General features: G+C 47.0%; 1 protein-coding gene across 1 annotated transcript in view; it reads left to right on the top strand.

Moving 5' to 3' along the window:
• The window catches only part of LOC144821249 (protein NEDD1-like), a 478,128-nt gene that overhangs the window by 442,848 nt on the left and 14,786 nt on the right, over nucleotides 1-20,494 (top strand). The window contains exon 12 of the mRNA XM_078678026.1: nucleotides 19,817-19,883. Within this exon, the coding sequence (XP_078534152.1) occupies nucleotides 19,817-19,883 (67 nt within the window). The remainder of the gene's footprint in view (nucleotides 1-19,816; nucleotides 19,884-20,494) is intronic.

The raw sequence follows: 20,494 nt of genomic DNA, 5'->3' as shown, positions 1-20,494 counted from the left end.
ACCATCCCAGTTTCAGAACCTGGCTGTATGCAAATTAGTCTGTCCCTGGCCCAGTGCATCATGGGAACAGGGCAGACCAGACTACAACAGCCAATTCTTACACTGGGAAGGAAACAAGCTTCCGGGGACCGGTTTCTGCCATTTCAGGCGTCTTCGGCCCGGCTTGCTTGAATCCTGATGGTGCAATGAGCAAGGGACTCACATCTGAGTATACCCTTCCACGCTTAGGGTGGACAAAATTATTTACAACAAGGGGTGGTGATGGACAGAGTCTCTGAATTAAGCAGAGTACTCTCACCCAGTCAAGAGATCAGGGCTAGATCCAACACCGTTTTTTAGCTCATTGCACCATCCCAGTTTCAGAACCTGGCTGTATGCAAATTAGTCTGTCCCTGGCCCAGTGCATCATGGGAACAGGGCAGACCAGACTACAACAGCCAATTCTTACACTGGGAAGGAAACAAGCTTCCGGGGACCGGTTTCTGCCATTTCAGGCGTCTTCGGCCCGGCTTGCTTGAATCCTGATGGTGCAATGAGCAAGGGACTCACATCTGAGTATACCCTTCCACGCTTAGGGTGGACAAAATTATTTACAACAAGGGGTGGTGATGGACAGAGTCTCTGAATTAAGCAGAGTACTCTCACCCAGTCAAGAGATCAGGGCTAGATCCAACACCGTTTTTTAGCTCATTGCACCATCCCAGTTTCAGAACCTGGCTGTATGCAAATTAGTCTGTCCCTGGCCCAGTGCATCATGGGAACAGGGCAGACCAGACTACAACAGCCAATTCTTGCACTGGGAAGGAAACAAGCTTCCGGGGACCGGTTTCTGCCATTTCAGGCGTCTTCGGCCTGGCTTGCTTGAATCCTGATGGTGCAATGAGCAAGGGACTCACATCTGAGTATACCCTTCCACGCTTAGGGTGGACAAAATTATTTACAACAAGGGGTGGTGATGGACAGAGTCTCTGAATTAAGCAGAGTACTCTCACCCAGTCAAGAGATCGGGGCTAGATCCAACACCGTTTTTTAGCTCATTGCACCATCCCAGTTTCAGAACCTGGCTGTATGCAAATTAGTCTGTCCCTGGCCCAGTGCATCATGGGAACAGGGCAGACCAGACTACAACAGCCAATTCTTACACTGGGAAGGAAACAAGCTTCCGGGGACCGGTTTCTGCCATTTCAGGCGTCTTCGGCCCGGCTTGCTTGAATCCTGATGGTGCAATGAGCAAGGGACTCACATCTGAGTATACCCTTCCACACTTAGGGTGGACAAAATTATTTACAACAAGGGGTGGTGATGGACAGAGTCTCTGAATTAAGCAGAGTACTCTCACCCAGTCAAGAGATCGGGGCTAGATCCAACACCGTTTTTTAGCTCATTGCACCATCCCAGTTTCAGAACCTGGCTGTATGCAAATTAGTCTGTCCCTGGCCCAGTGCATCATGGGAACAGGGCAGACCAGACTACAACAGCCAATTCTTACACTGGGAAGGAAACAAGCTTCCGGGGACCGGTTTCTGCCATTTCAGGCGTCTTCGGCCCGGCTTGCTTGAATCCTGATGGTGCAATGAGCAAGGGACTCACATCTGAGTATACCCTTCCACGCTTAGGGTGGACAAAATTATTTACAACAAGGGGTGGTGATGGACAGAGTCTCTGAATTAAGCAGAGTACTCTCACCCAGTCAAGAGATCAGGGCTAGATCCAACACCGTTTTTTAGCTCATTGCACCATCCCAGTTTCAGAACCTGGCTGTATGCAAATTAGTCTGTCCCTGGCCCAGTGCATCATGGGAACAGGGCAGACCAGACTACAACAGCCAATTCTTACACTGGGAAGGAAACAAGCTTCCGGGGACCGGTTTCTGCCATTTCAGGCGTCTTCGGCCCGGCTTGCTTGAATCCTGATGGTGCAATGAGCAAGGGACTCACATCTGAGTATACCCTTCCACGCTTAGGGTGGACAAAATTATTTACAACAAGGGGTGGTGATGGACAGAGTCTCTGAATTAAGCAGAGTACTCTCACCCAGTCAAGAGATCAGGGCTAGATCCAACACCGTTTTTTAGCTCATTGCACCATCCCAGTTTCAGAACCTGGCTGTATGCAAATTAGTCTGTCCCTGGCCCAGTGCATCATGGGAACAGGGCAGACCAGACTACAACAGTCAATTCTTACACTGGGAAGGAAACAAGCTTCCGGGGACCGGTTTCTGCCATTTCAGGCGTCTTCGGCCCGGCTTGCTTGAATCCTGATGGTGCAATGAGCAAGGGACTCACATCTGAGTATACCCTTCCACGCTTAGGGTGGACAAAATTATTTACAACAAGGGGTGGTGATGGACAGAGTCTCTGAATTAAGCAGAGTACTCTTACCCAGTCAAGAGATCAGGGCTAGATCCAACACCGTTTTTTAGCTCATTGCACCATCCCAGTTTCAGAACCTGGCTGTATGCAAATGAGTCTGTCCCTGGCCCAGTGCATCATGGGAACAGGGCAGACCAGACTACAACAGCCAATTCTTACACTGGGAAGGAAACAAGCTTCCGGGGACCGGTTTCTGCCATTTCAGGCGTCTTCGGCCCGGCTTGCTTGAATCCTGATGGTGCAATGAGCAAGGGACTCACATCTGAGTATACCCTTCCACGCTTAGGGTGGACAAAATTATTTACAACAAGGGGTGGTGATGGACAGAGTCTCTGAATTAAGCAGAGTACTCTCACCCAGTCAAGAGATCAGGGCTAGATCCAGCACCGTTTTTTAGCTCATTGCACCATCCCAGTTTCAGAACCTGGCTGTATGCAAATTAGTCTGTCCCTGGCCCAGTGCATCATGGGAACAGGGCAGACCAGACTACAACAGCCAATTCTTACACTGGGAAGGAAACAAGCTTCCGGGGACCGGTTTCTGCCATTTCAGGCGTCTTCGGCCCGGCTTGCTTGAATCCTGATGGTGCAATGAGCAAGGGACTCACATCTGAGTATACCCTTCCACGCTTAGGGTGGACAAAATTATTTACAACAAGGGGTGGTGATGGACAGAGTCTCTGAATTAAGCAGAGTACTCTCACCCAGTCAAGAGATCAGGGCTAGATCCAACACCGTTTTTTAGCTCATTGCACCATCCCAGTTTCAGAACCTGGCTGTATGCAAATGAGTCTGTCCCTGGCCCAGTGCATCATGGGAACAGGGCAGACCAGACTACAACAGTCAATTCTTACACTGGGAAGGAAACAAGCTTCCGGGGACCGGTTTCTGCCATTTCAGGCGTCTTCGGCCCGGCTTGCTTGAATCCTGATGGTGCAATGAGCAAGGGACTCACATCTGAGTATCCCCTTCCACGCTTAGGGTGGACAAAATTATTTACAACAAGGGGTGGTGATTGAATCGTTTTGGCCACCACAAGCGTGGAAGGGTATGCTCAGACATGAGTCCCTTGCTCACTGCACCATCAGGATTCAAGCAAGCCGGGCCGAAGACGGCTGTAATGCCAGAAACCGGTCCCCGGAAGCTTGTTTCCTTTCCAGTAAAGAATTGGCTTGGTAGTTTGGTCTGCCCTGTTCCCATGATGCACTGGGCCAGGGACAGACTAATTTGCATATAGCCAGGTTCTGAACTGGGATGGTGCAGTGAGCTAAAAAACGGTGATGGATCAAGCCCTGATCTGTTGACTGGGTAGGAGTGTTCTGATTAACTCAGATACTCTGTCCATCACCACCCCCTTTTTGAATCGTTTTGGCCACCACAAGCGTGGAAGGGTATGCTCAGACATGAGTCCCTTGCTCACTGCACCATCAGGATTCAAGCAAGCCGGGCCGAAGACGGCTGTAATGCCAGAAACCGGTCCCCGGAAGCTTGTTTCCTTTCCAGTAAAGAATTGGCTTGGTAGTTTGGTCTGCCCTGTTCCCATGATGCACTGGGCCAGGGACAGACTAATTTGCATATAGCCAGGTTCTGAACTGGGATGGTGCAGTGAGCTAAAAAACGGTGATGGATCAAGCCCTGATCTGTTGACTGGGTAGGAGTGTTCAGATTAACTCAGATACTCTGTCCATCACCACCCCCTTTTTGAATCGTTTTGGCCACCACAAGCGTGGAAGGGTATGCTCAGACATGACTCCCTTGCTCACTGCACCATCAGGATTCAAGCAAGCCGGGCCGAAGATGGCTGTAATGCCAGAAACCAGTCCCCGGAAGCTTGTTTCCTTTCCAGTAAAGAATTGGCTTGGTAGTTTGGTCTGCCCTGTTCCCATGATGCACTGGGCCAGGGACAGACTAATTTGCATATAGCCAGGTTCTGAACTGGGATGGTGCAGTGAGCTAAAAAACGGTGATGGATCAAGCCCTGATCTGTTGACTGGGTAGGAGTGTTCTGATTAACTCAGATACTCTGTCCATCACCACCCCCTTTTTGAATCGTTTTGGCCACCACAAGCGTGGAAGGGTATGCTCAGACATGAGTCCCTTGCTCACTGCACCATCAGGATTCAAGCAAGCCGGGCCGAAGACGGCTGTAATGCCAGAAACCGGTCCCCGGAAGCTTGTTTCCTTTCCAGTAAAGAATTGGCTTGGTAGTTTGGTCTGCCCTGTTCCCATGATGCACTGGGCCAGGGACAGACTAATTTGCATATAGCCAGGTTCTGAACTGGGATGGTGCAGTGAGCTAAAAAACGGTGATGGATCAAGCCCTGATCTGTTGACTGGGTAGGAGTGTTCTGATTAACTCAGATACTCTGTCCATCACCACCCCCTTTTTGAATCGTTTTGGCCACCACAAGCGTGGAAGGGAATGCTCAGACATGAGTCCCTTGCTCACTGCACCATCAGGATTCAAGCAAGCCGGGCCGAAGACGGCTGTAATGCCAGAAACCAGTCCCCGGAAGCTTGTTTCCTTTCCAGTAAAGAATTGGCTTGGTAGTTTGGTCTGCCCTGTTCCCATGATGCACTGGGCCAGGGACAGACTAATTTGCATATAGCCAGGTTCTGAACTGGGATGGTGCAGTGAGCTAAAAAACGGTGATGGATCAAGCCCTGATCTGTTGACTGGGTAGGAGTGTTCTGATTAACTCAGATACTCTGTCCATCACCACCCCCTTTTTGAATCGTTTTGGCCTCCACAAGCGTGGAAGGGTATGCTCAGACATGAGTCCCTTGCTCACTGCACCATCAGGATTCAAGCAAGCCGGGCCGAAGACGGCTGTAATGCCAGAAACCGGTCCCCGGAAGCTTGTTTCCTTTCCAGTAAAGAATTGGCTTGGTAGTTTGGTCTGCCCTGTTCCCATGATGCACTGGGCCAGGGACAGACTAATTTGCATATAGCCAGGTTCTGAACTGGGATGGTGCAGTGAGCTAAAAAACGGTGATGGATCAAGCCCTGATCTGTTGACTGGGTAGGAGTGTTCTGATTAACTCAGATACTCTGTCCATCACCACCCCATTTTTGAATCGTTTTGGCCACCACAAGCGTGGAAGGGTATGCTCAGACATGAGTCCCTTGCTCACTGCACCATCAGGATTCAAGCAAGCCGGGCCGAAGACGGCTGTAATGCCAGAAACCGGTCCCCGGAAGCTTGTTTCCTTTCCAGTAAAGAATTGGCTTGGTAGTTTGGTCTGCCCTGTTCCCATGATGCACTGGGCCAGGGACAGACTAATTTGCATATAGCCAGGTTCTGAACTGGGATGGTGCAGTGAGCTAAAAAACGGTGATGGATCAAGCCCTGATCTGTTGACTGGGTAGGAGTGTTCTGATTAACTCAGATACTCTGTCCATCACCACCCCCTTTTTGAATCGTTTTGGCCACCACAAGCGTGGAAGGGTATGCTCAGACATGAGTCCCTTGCTCACTGCACCATCAGGATTCAAGCAAGCCGGGCCGAAGACGGCTGTAATGCCAGAAACCGGTCCCCGGAAGCTTGTTTCCTTTCCAGTAAAGAATTGGCTTGGTAGTTTGGTCTGCCCTGTTCCCATGATGCACTGGGCCAGGGACAGACTAATTTGCATATAGCCAGGTTCTGAACTGGGATGGTGCAGTGAGCTAAAAAACGGTGATGGATCAAGCCCTGATCTGTTGACTGGGTAGGAGTGTTCTGATTAACTCAGATACTCTGTCCATCACCACCCCCTTTTTGAATCGTTTTCTGAATGGCAGCAGAAGTCGAGTGAAATTTAGGAACATCCAAGGCAAGATGCAGCTTATTAATGGATGCCTTGTTATATATCCAGGTAGAGAGCATTACAGTAGTCCTTCCTGGACAGAATCGGGGCCACATCTGCTTGTTTCCACGTGGGGAGAGAGAGGAATGGAAAAATCTTCCTAAGGGTCTTTATAAACCAGAAGCATGATGAGACAGTCCTATTAACCTGGAGATCAAAAGACAGCTTGTTGTCAACTATGACCCCCGGATTTTTTGCCGAAGCAACAGTACAAGGACATGGTCAAAGCATACTTGCCCCCCATGAGTGGGTCCATATAGATGGTTGGCTACCAAATACCAGAACCTCAGTTTTGTCCCCATTAAGTCAAAGGTAATTATTTGCCAACCATGATGCCACAGCATGCTTGCATTTGTTTAAATTTGCGGTGGAGGCCTCTATATCCTTTGTAATAGACACAATTATTTGTGTGTCATCGGCATAGGATAATGCCTGTACCCCAAAGGCTCTGATCAGCTTAGCGAACAGAGAGACATATATATTGAATAAGGAACTCCAAAATTGAAGGCTGTGGAGTCAGAATAAAATTGGTCCATCTTTACTTTCTGTGACCTATTTGTCAGGAATGAGGACGGGAGCTCCAAGGCCGAGTCTGTCACTCCAATTTCCTGAAGGCGGTCAATCAGCCTTGTTGGGGAGATGGTATCTAAAGCAGAGGATAGGTCCAACAAAATCAGCAGCACGATCTGCCCGGCATCTACCTGGGTGCGGATGTTGTTTACTGCAGATATTAATGCAGTCTCAGACCCATGGCATCTCCTGAATCCATGTTGGGAGGAATCAAGCATATGCTTTTATTCCAAATAAGTAGTCAACTGGGCGTTAAGATGTTTTTCCAGTGCCACTGGCGCAGGTAGTGGTTAATGGTCGGGTCTCCATGCCTTTTGCTCTTGGGAGGGGCACGCGGCAGGGTTGTCCGTTATCCCCGCTTCTCTTTGCTCTTGCCTTGGAGCCACTCGCTGCTTGGTTACGATGGGAACCCTCAATGAAGGGTATACGTTGGACTCTGGACTTTGAAGATCGTATCTCCTTGTACGCGGATGATATTTTATTGTACCTCACCTCTCCCCAAAAATCGCTTAACGTGTTGTTCGACGTGCTTAACTCCTTTGGGAAGAACTCTGGCCTTGTTATTAACTGGTCAAAATCCTATATTTATGTGCTCGCGGGTGGTGTCCCTCGTTTACCGCGGGGCTGCCCCATCCGGGTGTTGCAGTCTGGTTTTAAATACTTGGGTGTGTTTATCTCGCTGGACCCGGCGGTTCGCTATGAACGCAACCTACTCCCCCCACTCCAAAGGTTGCGCTCGGATGTAGTGCGCTGGCGTAAATTACCGTTGTCTCCTTAGGGGCGTGCGGCCCTTTTTAAAATGATGTCCTTACCGCGCTTTTATATATGCACTTCAAAATAGTTTTGATGTGATCCCGTCGAAATATTTTCGGGAGGTAGAATCCTTGCAGAGGCAATTGATATGGGACAGACGTTCATGCATCGCTCTTCCGAAATTAACACTTCCCTGATATGATGGCGGCATAGCGCTCCCGGATATTCAAAGGTATTATTGGGCTTCCCAGCTTGCTGCCATCAACCATGGGATGTATGGTCCGGCAATGAATCCAGCATTTGAAATGGTTCGGTGGCTGCTCCCGGGAGGTGACTACAATAGGGCGCTCTACTCGGGATCCTCCCGTTCACGACTTTCGGGACCTACCACTATAGCCGTGCGTGTGTGGCATAGCGCGACTGCGGCTATGGGTTGAAACGATAGACTAACCGGCGCTACTCCGCTTTATGCCTCCGCAAAATTGGGTTGTCTATGGCAGACGAAGGGGTTTGACAAATGGGACACGATCGGTATTAGTAAAGTGCGTGATCTTTGGGTTAAAGGAGGGGTAAAGACCTTTTCGGACTTACAAGTGGAATATCAGCTGAGTGACAGGGAATTTTTTCGTTATATTCAAATACGCCATGCCTTGAATTCTGTGTTTCCTGTGGGTAGTGACATTCCAGTTTCCTCCCCCCTCGAAGATCGTATACTGGATGGTCATGTGCCGGAGAGTACCATCTCATTGTTTTATAAAAAGTTGATTAATGACCGATCGAGTTTGCTTGATCGCCTTCGGGACACCTGGATTGCTGATGGTATTGAACTAGATGATGAGGACTGGCAATCCGCGATCTCCTCTCCCAGGGAGGTTGCCATTCCGGCCCGCCTCCGCCTGGTCCAACTCAAGATCATCCTATTCTGCAGATGGCTTATGTAGGCGTGGTTGTGGTCTCCTTGGCACCTATCTTCATATAATCTGGGAATGCCCCGAGGTGGTACGTTTTTGGAATCGTATACATGATGTGATGAGTGAAGTGACGGGTGTTGTGATGATGCCAGAAGCCCGGCAATGTCTGTTGAACGTGGGGGGGTCCAAATGATTAAGATGTGTCGCAGCTTCGATGGGTGACTCTTGCCAATATGATAGCCAAACGAGATATTGCACAATTGTGGGGGTCCTAGAGGCCACCTACAGTGACTGCCTGGAAAGAGAGTATGGACTGGTGCATGTTCAGAGAGAAAACGGTGTATATAGCAAGAGGTAGACCCAGAAAATGGGGGAAGATTTGGAATCAGTGGAACTCATTTCGGGGAGATATATGTACGCCCCCACTAGCAGAGATTCCTAGTCCTTCTCAATCGCCCTGACCTGCATTCCGCTATGCTGTGGTATATTGTACTGTTTATATGCAATTTCGCCTTCGCCCCCCCCCCATTATCTGTATTTGACGAATGTTGTCTCCTGTTGTTATGTGTCTCCCGTCCTCTTCGAGCACATGCCTAATGGCTGTACTATCGCCATATTGCCTTGTTTGTTTGTTGATGTGTTTTTTCTGTTTTATGTAATAAAAAGTTACAACAACAAAAAAAATATGTTTTTCCAGGATCTTGGTGGGAACAGGCAGTAAGGAAATGGGCTGATAGTTTTTGAGTTCAGAAGGATCAAGATTGTTTTTTTTAAAGCAAAGGCTTGACAACTGCTGTTTTTCAGCTAAGAGGCTAGCGTCCAGAGGAAATGGCAAGATTGAGTATTGACAATAGATGGGGAATAATAATATCCTTTCCCAATTTCATCAGTTTCGAGGAGCAAGGTTCCAGTGGGAAGCCTGATTTAAACCCCCTTAGGAGCTGGTCAGTCTATTCATATGTTTGAGGGAGGAAAGGAGACGGACCGGCATTCCTTTTCTTAGTATGGAAAGAACTACAGGGTGAGGTATTAGTCTTATATGCAAAAATAGGGAGTTCAGAGTTGGGTGTGTCCAAAGACGAGTGGATCTCAATAATTTTCAAATGAAGATATCTAGCCATACCGTCGCAAACGTCCTGCTAGCTTGCATTATATGTTGGGGCAGGTAGTGTCGATAATAGATTGATCAATTTAAATAGATCACTAGGGACTTAAGTGATGCTGTCTTCTGATTATAAAATGATGATTTTACTAATTTAATGGCTGCATTATATTCTGCCAACTAGACCTTATGATTTATTCTTTCGGCCGGGTCAAAAAGTATGGAGGAATACCACTCTAAAGCCGATAAACCCTGCTTGCCTAAGCCAGCTCTGTACTAAGAACTTGATTATATCATGGTAAGATATGAGCATGGGAAAATATCTTGCTTATATGAATGTTTTTAGGCCTAATATATGTATTGTAACTGTTCTAATCAGGGCTCGTTTCATGGAGGTTCTCTGGAGGTTCCCTCCCCCGTTCTCTGGTCCACTACAGGATTCTTCCTGATTGCTGTGGAGGGTGAGTCAGGAGAGCAAGAGAGGCCTGACCACTTCCGGTACACCACAGGGTGACCGTCTAGTGGTTCAGGCTACTGTCTGTATTTAGTCGTGATGGCACTGTGGAAGCCCAGCTGTTTACCTCGCTAATTAATCACTGCTGGCTGGCTGCACTAAGCAGGTGGGACTGCTATTTTGCACACTGCATAATACAGTCTTAATCTATAACTGCTTAATTTTTAAACGTGTATATTTTACCTTGTGACCGTTCTAATCAGGGCTCGTTCTCGGAGGCTCTCTGGAGCCCCGCTCTCTGGTCCACCACAGGTTTCTTCCAGATTGCTGTGATGAGAGCGTCGGGAGAGGCAGAGAGGCCTGACCACTTCCGGTACACCACAGGGTGACGGTTTAGTGGTTCAGGCTACTGTTTGTATTTAAACATGTAGGCATCATGGACGCGCAGCAGACACGCGCCGCTGGTGCGCCTATTGCGCGCCTAACGCAAGCCTGTCCGCGCCGTCCATGGTTGGACCACACTAAGCGCCAGCCACTCTGGCAAATTTTGTTTTAAAACTCCACAATTTTTGCAAGGGGAGCTGATCCAGATTCGAAACACAGGCTCCTATTGCCCTGCCCCCAAGAAAACATTGAATCCTGAGATCCAGCCCTCTTGGTCAACTTTTTTTAACTGACCATAAAATTAAGGGCACACCCCCCTTCAAAGCATTGCATACTCTACGTGGCTCAAAGCCCATTACCCTTGATCCCACCCAGCTTGGGAAATAAACATTTAAAGCTGTACTTATCAACGCAAGGTCGCTGATAGAAAAATGCCCTGGCCTTCTCTGATTTTCTTTATTCCCAGGGTCTGAGCCTAACGTTCCTTACCGAAACTTGGGCAGAAGCTGCTTCTGACCCAGATCTCATCTTGGCTATACCTCTGGGCTTTGCTATTTCCAGACTATACCGGCCTCATCAAAGGGACGGGGGGGGCTTGTAATTCTCTTTCAGGAACAGCTGAAAGTCTCTTTTGAACCCATCCAAACCACCACAAACCGTGAAGCACTGATATTTAAGATTATCTTGACCAGCCGGTACTCTTTTAACGGGGTGCTTCTCTATAGACCCCCAGGTCAGAGTGCTGATGTTTTACATAACAGCAGTCAACTGCTAGATATTAGAGTCCTATTTCCTGACTATACCATCTTAGGGGACTTTAATCTGCATCTCAAAAACGTAGCATCTAAAGATGCGGCTGCCCTCATTGTGTCGGCCTCATACTATTAGTGAGTAGACCTACTCACAAGGCAGGTCATACCTTAGATGGCATTTTCTCCGACAACCCCTATCTTAAAATTCTCTCCATTATTCCTCTAACCTGGTCAGACCACTCAGCTATGATGTTCAGTATCTGTCCAGAGATGACAACTGAACCGGTCCCTCCCATCCATTCTTAGGAAACGCCCATGGCATAAAGTTACCACAGAAATTTTCATTAGCCACCTACACCTTTCTAAACCGAGGCTTCCAGTGGAACCGAATGAGGCCACAAATACCTACCACAACTGGATCATCGACACTCTCGATACCATTGCGTCCCTAAAAGGTACAACTAATAAAAGGACTTGCCCATCTGAGCCTAAGATTACTTAAGCAAGTATGTCGAAGGCTGGAAAGATAATGGCGCTCTTGCACTATGTCCACGACCATAAGATCACCTGCAAAAAAGCTATTGCAGAGTATAAAGAAAACATCTTAACAAAAAAAAAACAGTACTACTCAGCTAAAATTAGCGCATCCCTTAATTCCACCAAAGAACTCTTTTCTACAGTGGAGAAACTGAGTAAACTTCCTCGTTAAAAAAATACAGTTGTAGACCAAGACCTTTGCAACCGGCTAGCAGACTCTTTTTAAGCCAAAGTCAAAACAGTCTCAGACTTATTTCTATCCACCCGCCAGGGCATGGGAAGGCATTCAAATGGCTCCCTTTCCACAACAACAGAGGGTCAGAGTGGTGAATGTATGCCAGCAGCCTCTAGCTCTTGTCTCTATGCTTTCAACACCCTTTCGGAAACACAGGTCATGACACTTCTTGGTCAGACCGGGTCAGGCTCCCCCTGGGACCCTTACCCCCCCCTAAGATCCTCCACCTGGCTCTGGGTGTTACAACCAGCTATCTTACAAACCTCTTCAACTGTATTTTCTCCAATGTGTATTTTCCGATACCATGGAAGAAGGCATCTAACCTCCCACTCTTGAAAAAACCTAACTTGGATAACACTGATCCAAGCAACTACAGGCCTATCTCCCGACTGCCCCTTTCACCTAAGGTCGTGGAGAAAGCCATGAATACAATACTCAACCAGTTTATAAAGTACAATAATCTCCCCGACTGGGCCCAATATGGTTTTAGAAGCCAGCACAGCACCGAGCTGGCCTATATTAATGTGTCGCAGGAAATAAGAGAGGTCTTGGATAAGGGTGGGAAGACTGCCCTGATCCTCTTAGACCTCTCTGCGGCATTCGACACAGTGGATCATGATCTCCTAATAAACCAATTGTTTTCTGTAGGGATCAGGGGCAATGCCTTCTGACCTCCTTTCTCAGTGACTAGGAGCAACTAGTGGAGCTTGGCGGATATACATCATCTTGGTTCACTTTTCCATGCGGGGTGCCACAGGGCTCCTCGTTGAGCCCGGCACTTTTCAATCTATACGTTGCCCCTCTCCGCTCTCTTATTAGGTCTTTCGGTTTCAAGACAGTGTTGTATGCCGACGACACACAACTCATAGCGTCATTTTCAGGGGCCTCCACAAACACTGCTCAGAGATTTCAGGACTGTATGCGCAAAGTTTGGCACTGGATGTCCCAAAACTGCATTAAGCTGAACACGGGGAACACCTAGATACTCCTGTTTGGGCGAGATACCTCCTCCTGGCAACCCAAATGGTGGCCTCAGGAAATTGTAGAGAACCCTACTTCCACCTCAAAGGTGAAAAACCTAGGAGTCTGTTTTGACACAAGGTTGTCTTTTGAGGGGCAAATATATGCAGTCACCTCCACATGTTTTTACTCTATCAAAATTATCAGGAATATTCTCCCCTACATCCCGTCAGAACTCCAGAAAACAGTGGTTACATCCTTGATCCTGTCTAGAATAGATTACTGTAGTGGACTGTTTCTAAATATACAGTCACGTCTCCTCAATAAAATGCAAGTCCTCCAAAACGCAGCAGGCCGCCTTCTACTTGACATGCCGAAACATCAATCAGTGGCCCACGCCCTCCCAATTCTACATTGGCTTCTAGTTAAAAGAAGGATAGTATTTAAGGCCCTCTGTATCGCCTTCAAAGCACTACATGGCCCGGGCCCTGAATATTTCGCAGACTAGTTCAAGTGGTATATTCCAGAGCTGCAGCTGCGCTCTGTAACCTCTACAAATCTGATAATCCCCAGGGCCAAAACAGCCTCCTGGGGGGGGAGAAGTTTTATTTCTGGTACATCAGATTGTGGAACTCCCTCCCACTGGCACTAAAGACAGAAAACAATTTACTGGGATTTCGTAAACTTTTTAAATCTCCGCTTTTTAACATCTAGCCCATCACAGCAGGTTAATAATCCACTCTGGTTAGTATATCAGGGGGAGCCGCTGCGCCTAGACACCTCCGGGTATTAGCGCGCATTATAAATCGTATTTTCATTTAATGTCATTTTTATTTAACAATAATCGTTTTGAGATAAGAAGTAAGGTAGCTGATTTGGAATTACAAAGATTCTTTTTAAACTAATTCAGTTACTGGGACTGTGCAAAGTGTAATAACATATACAGATTATTATGGGTTTTGAAACACCAAAACCGGTTAGATAAAATGCGAATCTTAAATATCTAAATTTTGAAATTTAACTGGAATGGAGTGATAGAAAATGATGGGAATGTTAAAGAAAATGTGTTCACATGCCAATTCAAAGAATGCACATGTTTTTAATAAAGGAAAAAATAATCCTAGAATCTGATGACAAAGGGACCCTTTAGGACTCCCAAAAAGAATAAAATCTATCCAAGCAAAGACGAGACACAAGATTATGTGTTCTTGTATATATGGTTTAATGAAGATGTTCTGTTATGTTAAAACGGGTCTTTTATAGCGCACGGCTACTCCTAGGAGTGTCCCGGTGCTTTGACAAAAACCCGAGAAAGAAGAGACCGGGGCAGATGCAGGGCAAACAGGAAAATTAATGGGTAAAAAGCCATGTCTTCAGCTCCTTCCTAAAAGCCAGTAAATTACTGAATTTCCTAAGGGAGACGGGCAAAGAATTCCAACATCGAGGTGCCAGGCATCGAAAAGAGCGTCCTCCAATTCTAGCCCGCCTGATGGAAGGAACAGAAGCCATAGCCAAAGATGCCGATCTCAGAGTTCTAGAAGGCACGTAGAAGGTCAGGCGCCTCCTAATATATCTGGCCCCTATATGGTGTAGCGCCTTAAAGGCAAGAGTCAGTGCCTTAAAAGTAATCCGTCTTGAGACAGGAAGCCAGTGGAGCTTTTTAAGCAACTCCGATGCACTCACTCTTCGCTAAAGGCCATAAATGGCCCCTGCGGCGGAGTTCTTCACCATCTGAAGGTGCGCCAAAAGAAATTTTGGCAGTCCCAGGTAGAGCACATTCGCATAGTCCAAGCGTGAGCCTATCAATGCCTGCACAGTAATCTTTCTGTGCTCAAGAGACAAGATTGGGAGGAATTTCCTTAACATTTTCAAAATGCCAAAGCATTTCCCTGTAAGTTCACGAATCTGAAGCCCAAAAGAAAGGACATCATCAATCTGAAACCCGAGGTTCTTTGCTTTGGAAGAGGCGTCTGCCGGAGGGTACATGTCCGGAGGCCACCAGGCCTTCCATCTAGGATCAGGAGAGCAGCCAAAGAAAAGCAGTGCCGATTTATTGGAATTACATTTCAGACTGTGCTGTTTAAACCAGTCAAAGACCGCCCCCAGACAGCTTCTGATCCGCATACCGTCAAAGTCAGAGCCCTTTGTGCAGGTAAAAAGGAGCTGGGTGTCATCAGCGTAAGATACGATCTGGGCACCAAACGACTCCGCCACTGCCGCCAGAGGGGCCATATAGATGCTGAAAAGGGTGGGGCTTAAGATAGAGCCCTGAGGCACCCCCACCTCCAATGGCGGCATATCGGCAGAGAAAGGTGGCGCCCAGACCGTTTGCCGGCGGCCGGCCAGAAATGACTCAAACCAATTCAACACCGTTCCGCGTAATCCGATCTCCCAGAGACTTAAAAGGAGACCGTCGTGGGGCACGGTGTCGAAAGCCGCCGACAAATCCAGCATATCTAATATGGCCTTTCCCCCAGTGTCTAATACTTCCCTAATGGCATCGGTGACTTCAAGAAGAGCGGTCTCCGTACTCATGTTGGCACGAAAACCCGACTGAGTGTCGTGTAAAATATCATTACTCTCAATGAAGTTATCTAGGGAGATGTGCACGTGCTTCTCCACCACCTTTGCCAAGGCCGGGAGAAGGGAGATCGGCCTATAGTTAGCATGGACCAATAGGTCCAAATTGGGCCTCTTGATAAGCGGCAGGATCAAGGCATGTTTCCAGGCCTGGGGAACCACTCCCGTGCTTAAGGCCATATTGAGCACCGGGTTGAGCAAGGAGTTTATGGCAGGGGCTACTCTTCCAAGACATTTTGCGGGGCAGGGATCCTGCGGAGAGCCGGACTTAAGCTGGGTAAAAAGGTCAAGTGAGGCATGGAGAGACAGAGATGGAAACTCAGAGAGAGAGGGGCCTTCCACTACCAAGGATGGAAACCGAGAAAGCCTGATCTCAGGTGCAGATACTAAACTAGGGGAGGGAAAAGTGTCTTGAATAGCTTTAATTTTTGTGGCAAAAAAGAGTGCAAGTTGACAAACCCAGGCTTCAGTATGGGAGTGAGATGGCAAAATCGAGGTGGGGGAGATGAAATCTATTACAATGCGGAATATTTCTTTACTCATATTCGCCGCATACTCTATTCTTTTGTCGAAATAGGCTTTTTTCCCAGCCATAATATGGCGGTGATAGAACCTAGTTGATTCCCTATATTTATGTTTGTCACTGGGATCGTACAGGCGGCGCCAAGCCCTTTCGCCTTTTTTACACCCTCTACGCAACTCACCGAGAAAGGGAGTGAAACACGGGGCAGAAGCGCGCCTGCTGGTTTTACTGGAAATTACCATGGGAGCTAGCTCCTCAAATCTGTCAACGAGCCACCTATGTAGCAAATCCAGATCCTCCTCTAAACTACCAGACAGTTGACAAGGGTGTGAGGAGAGTGCAGATACCAACATTTCAGAGGACACCCGGTGAAATGCCCGTGCAGTCCCTCTAGAGCCTTCCAACAGTCTTGAAGAGGTAGTGGTGACTGGGGGGGGGGGTAACAAAATTTTATTAAATAATGATCAGACCATAGGACAGGAATCGGGGGGGGACGTGCTGATTGAAACTGTAGATAAAACTTGATCGAGAGTGTGCCCTCTGTTGTGCGTGGGAGCAGAGACATAGGGTACCAGCCCTAAATGAGCTGTAATGTCCCACAACTTGACAACATCAGTGTCACTCCCTACATCCATGTGTAAGTTAAAATCTCCCAACAGTATACAGTGTTCTGATTTTAGACACAATACCAAAAGAACAGCCTGCAGTTCCTCAAAAAAGAGGCCTATGGTTCCCGGAGGCCTATATATTAAAAGCCCAACACAAGCTTGATGGGGAGACAGAGAGAGGGTAAAACCCAGGGACTCGCTTCCTGAAATATTGTCATTGGAGAGAGTGGCGCAAGAGAAGCGCTTGTCGACTACCAGAGCGACCCCACTGCCTCTGCCTATGGCCCTATCCTTTCTGACGATGACATAGTCAGTAGGAATGGCAGTCATTAAGCCAGGGCCAGAGCTTTCCCCCAGCCAGGTCTCAGTTAAAAAAAGGCATAACGGCTTAAACTCCGTCAACAGATTGTAAATATCCAGCGAATGCCTACTGAGAGATCTGGTATTGAGCAGAAAGCAAGGATTGTAAGTCGGCAGAGTTGAGGGGGATACGACATGGGAGCCAACCAAACGCCAGCCGCAGCCAGGCAGCCCTTTTTCAATACCCGCCAACCCGGAAAAACGCAGCGGCAAGTAGCCACCTCGCCCCGAAGGGAAAGGAGCTCAGCAGAAGTGTAAGAGCACATAGTGGCAAGAAGATGAAGAAACAGCCAAGGAAAAAAAAGCCCACGTCCGCACCCTTCCGCATCCGGGACGCTGACTGGCGCAGACGGCTTTCCTTAGGCGCTCCTTTGGCGCGGGATGGGAGCGTCCGCACAGCGCGTCCGCTGCGCGGAGGGAAACGCCTCTAAACTTATAGTTGCGTAGGGGGGGTGGAAGGAGAGCCGCACTGCTGGTCTGCCGACCGGCGTGCAAAACTCCTCCCAAGATGGCCACTGCTCCTATCCCACAGTACCCAGCGGTACCTCGCATACCGAACTACAATGGGAATGAGAGAAAAGACAGGTCCCCCCCATGGTGCTGTTGCCACCCAACACAAGCGGGGAAGACCAGAAACAAAGTGTAAAGGAAGAGCGTGAAGAATGCACCCGGCTTTCCGCCTCAGGTGCAGAAACAGAAAAGGTACCAGTGGGAAATAAAGGGTCAGGGAGGCAGAAGACACAGCCTGTCCAAAAATGTAAAAACACTCAGCAGTCAGAGGTGCTAGCGCTTACAATCAGCGCGATGGTTCAGGGAGCAGCACTAGGACAAACGGTGACACGCGCTAGCACTCGGCGCAAGCAAATAATTAAAATATACACAACGCGATAGCAGTCAGCGCGTAGTACAAATAATAAAAAAGATCAGTTTGTTTTTTTATAAAAGTGCCACAGCACATTAGGCCCCAGAACTCCGCCTCAAAGTTCTATGCGGTACGATTCTGGCATCAACCCTGCACGAGCTACAGCTCGAACTTATAGTCGCGCAGGGGGAGTGGAAGGAGAGCCGCACTGCTGGTCCGCCGACCGGCGTGCAAAACTCTTCCCAAGATGGCCACTGCTCCTATCCCACAGTACCCAGCGGCACCTCGTATGCCGAACTACAATGGGATTGAGAGAAAAGACAGGTCCCCCCCCAGGGTGCTGTTGCCACCCAACACAAGCGGGGAAGACCAGAAACAAAGTGTAAAGGAAGAGCGTGAAGAATGCACCTGGCTATCCGCCTCAGGTGCAGAAAAAGAAAAGGTACTAGTGGGAAATAAAGGGTCACGGAGGCAGAAAAAACAGCCTGTCCAAAAATGTAAAAACACTCAGCAGTCAGCGGTGCTAGCGCTTGCAATCAGCGCGATGGTTCAGGGAGCGGCACTAGGACAAACGGTGACACGCGCTAGCACTCAGCGCAAGCAAATAATTAAAATATACACAACGCGATAGCAGTCAGCGCGCAGTGCAAATAATAAAAAAAGATCAGTTTGTTTTTCTATAAAAGTGCCACAGCACATCAGGCCCCAGAACTCCGCCTCAAAGTTCTTCGCGGTACGATTCTGGCATCTAGATCATGTGATAATACTGAAACAAAGTGTTACACATGTCCGGATCTGAAATTGTATAAGAGTATACAAATGACCTTCAAACTAATACACAAATGTAAATGTTCAGTACTGTCAAATTTATTCAACAGTTTCTTGCCTAAGATGTAAGACCCAGGAGTGAATTTTTACGTACCAGAGACAGACACAGCTTGAAAGCATTGGTTCACATTGAGCATATAGATGGCTGCGGAGTTACAGTTACACTAAGGCAATATTTGTATTTCACAGAAATGACTCCTCTCCAAGAGTCTTTGGAGTTAAAATTCAGGCATCATTACATGCCATTGATCATTCATGTAGAAGATCTCACTTAAATCGCTTTGCTAAGGAGGATTGGTGCCTGCAGGTAACAGATGGTCAGAGGACATTTAGACCTAAACACAAGTGAGCTACATTTTTGTTTGTTTTTTGGAATCATGGAAGTATGCAATCTATTTTGAAAATGAAAAATGTAGCAACTTTTGTCCTTCAGGTAGTTGAAAATGTACTATGTTAACTATCAATGTAAGGCCGCTAGTGTTAACATTTCATTTACAAGTTTAGCTAATAGCTGCATATGACGTCTTGTGTGTTTGAAGGATAAATAGTGTTAAGTATAGGGATTGCATGCTACATAAAACAGCTATTAAGAAGTTGTAATGAGGAATAAGATGTTGACAAAATTTTAAGAAGCCAAATTAATCTTTTAAAATGACTTTTGATCTTGCAAGGTGTGCACCATTCTATTCGTTCCATTAAGCATGAGTCTATGAGGCAAGACATTGCAAAAGTAGTCCAGATCTGAACTAAGTTGTTCGATTAAAATAAAAAGCTTTAACATAGCCCATTATTGAGCAAACGCAGGCTATTTAACATTGAACCTTAGAGAATGGTGAACCTTTTGCATAGGTCATTATTATGAAAACAACACAGCCACATTTGAAATCAGGGGATCTGTAATTGATAAAGGAGAAGCATTACTATAAACAGCAGTCACCGAGAAAGTCTGGATAATATTTGCTGAAAGAAATTGTCTCTGTAGCATTGATGTATTTATGTTGGTCAATTGATTCAAATTTTGGTTAAAAGTTAAAGAAACTCTTGTATTTTGTTTGAGAACACTGTTAACCATTACTAAACTTAAAAATGTACATAATAGTCAGGGATGCACTACGTGGATGGACAGCACTAGTATTTCCATGTAAATACTTAAAATTCTTGTTTTTCTTATATTTCTAAGGGAAGCATTCCATCAAGACATGTTTTATCTTCAAGAAGAGATGCTAAAGCAGTTCCACATGCAATTGGTATGTATCAGAAATAAAGAGGACAGCAATTAAAAAGTTCAGTAGTCACATAAGAGAGAAAGAACTAGATTTGTTTTTAAATGTTCTTTAAAACTGGAGATTGAGTGACTGCTGACTGCTACATATGTCTAACCATGGAAAAGATTACCTGAGTTTTCGCTGCATTATTTGGCCAGAATTGTGTGGTCCTGGACCAATTGCCCTTTCTATCTCGTTGTAGTATTTTTATCCAACAATACATGAAGTCCTTAGAGATGGGATAGATAAATATATTAAGCATAAGTAGAGGTCAAATCATCTTACCTATCTAACTCGAAGTAACACATGACTATTCGTGCTTCTTACCTAGGCCAATCCAATTGGCTGATGTCCCACCTCAATTGCTTGCAGCCCTCCCAGATTGAACCCTGCCTTCTGATCATGTTATTTCCGATCATGCCCAAACTACTGCTCCTGTTCCTCTCAGCGCATTCTCTCACCTTCAGGCATAACATATTTTAGGAGAGGAGAGCTAGTTGCTTCCCTTCCCCCCCCTAAGGTATCTATTCTGCCATCCTTTTTCTATGTCTGTTAGTTCTTGGGCTTCAAAAACAGAGAAGATTTCTGATGTT

Source organism: Lissotriton helveticus, chromosome 1_1, assembly GCF_964261635.1.
Source record: "Lissotriton helveticus chromosome 1_1, aLisHel1.1, whole genome shotgun sequence".
Classification (NCBI taxonomy): domain Eukaryota; kingdom Metazoa; phylum Chordata; class Amphibia; order Caudata; family Salamandridae; genus Lissotriton; species Lissotriton helveticus.
Note: the sequence above shows the minus strand (reverse complement) of the source record. Positions and strands in the feature narration are given on the sequence as shown.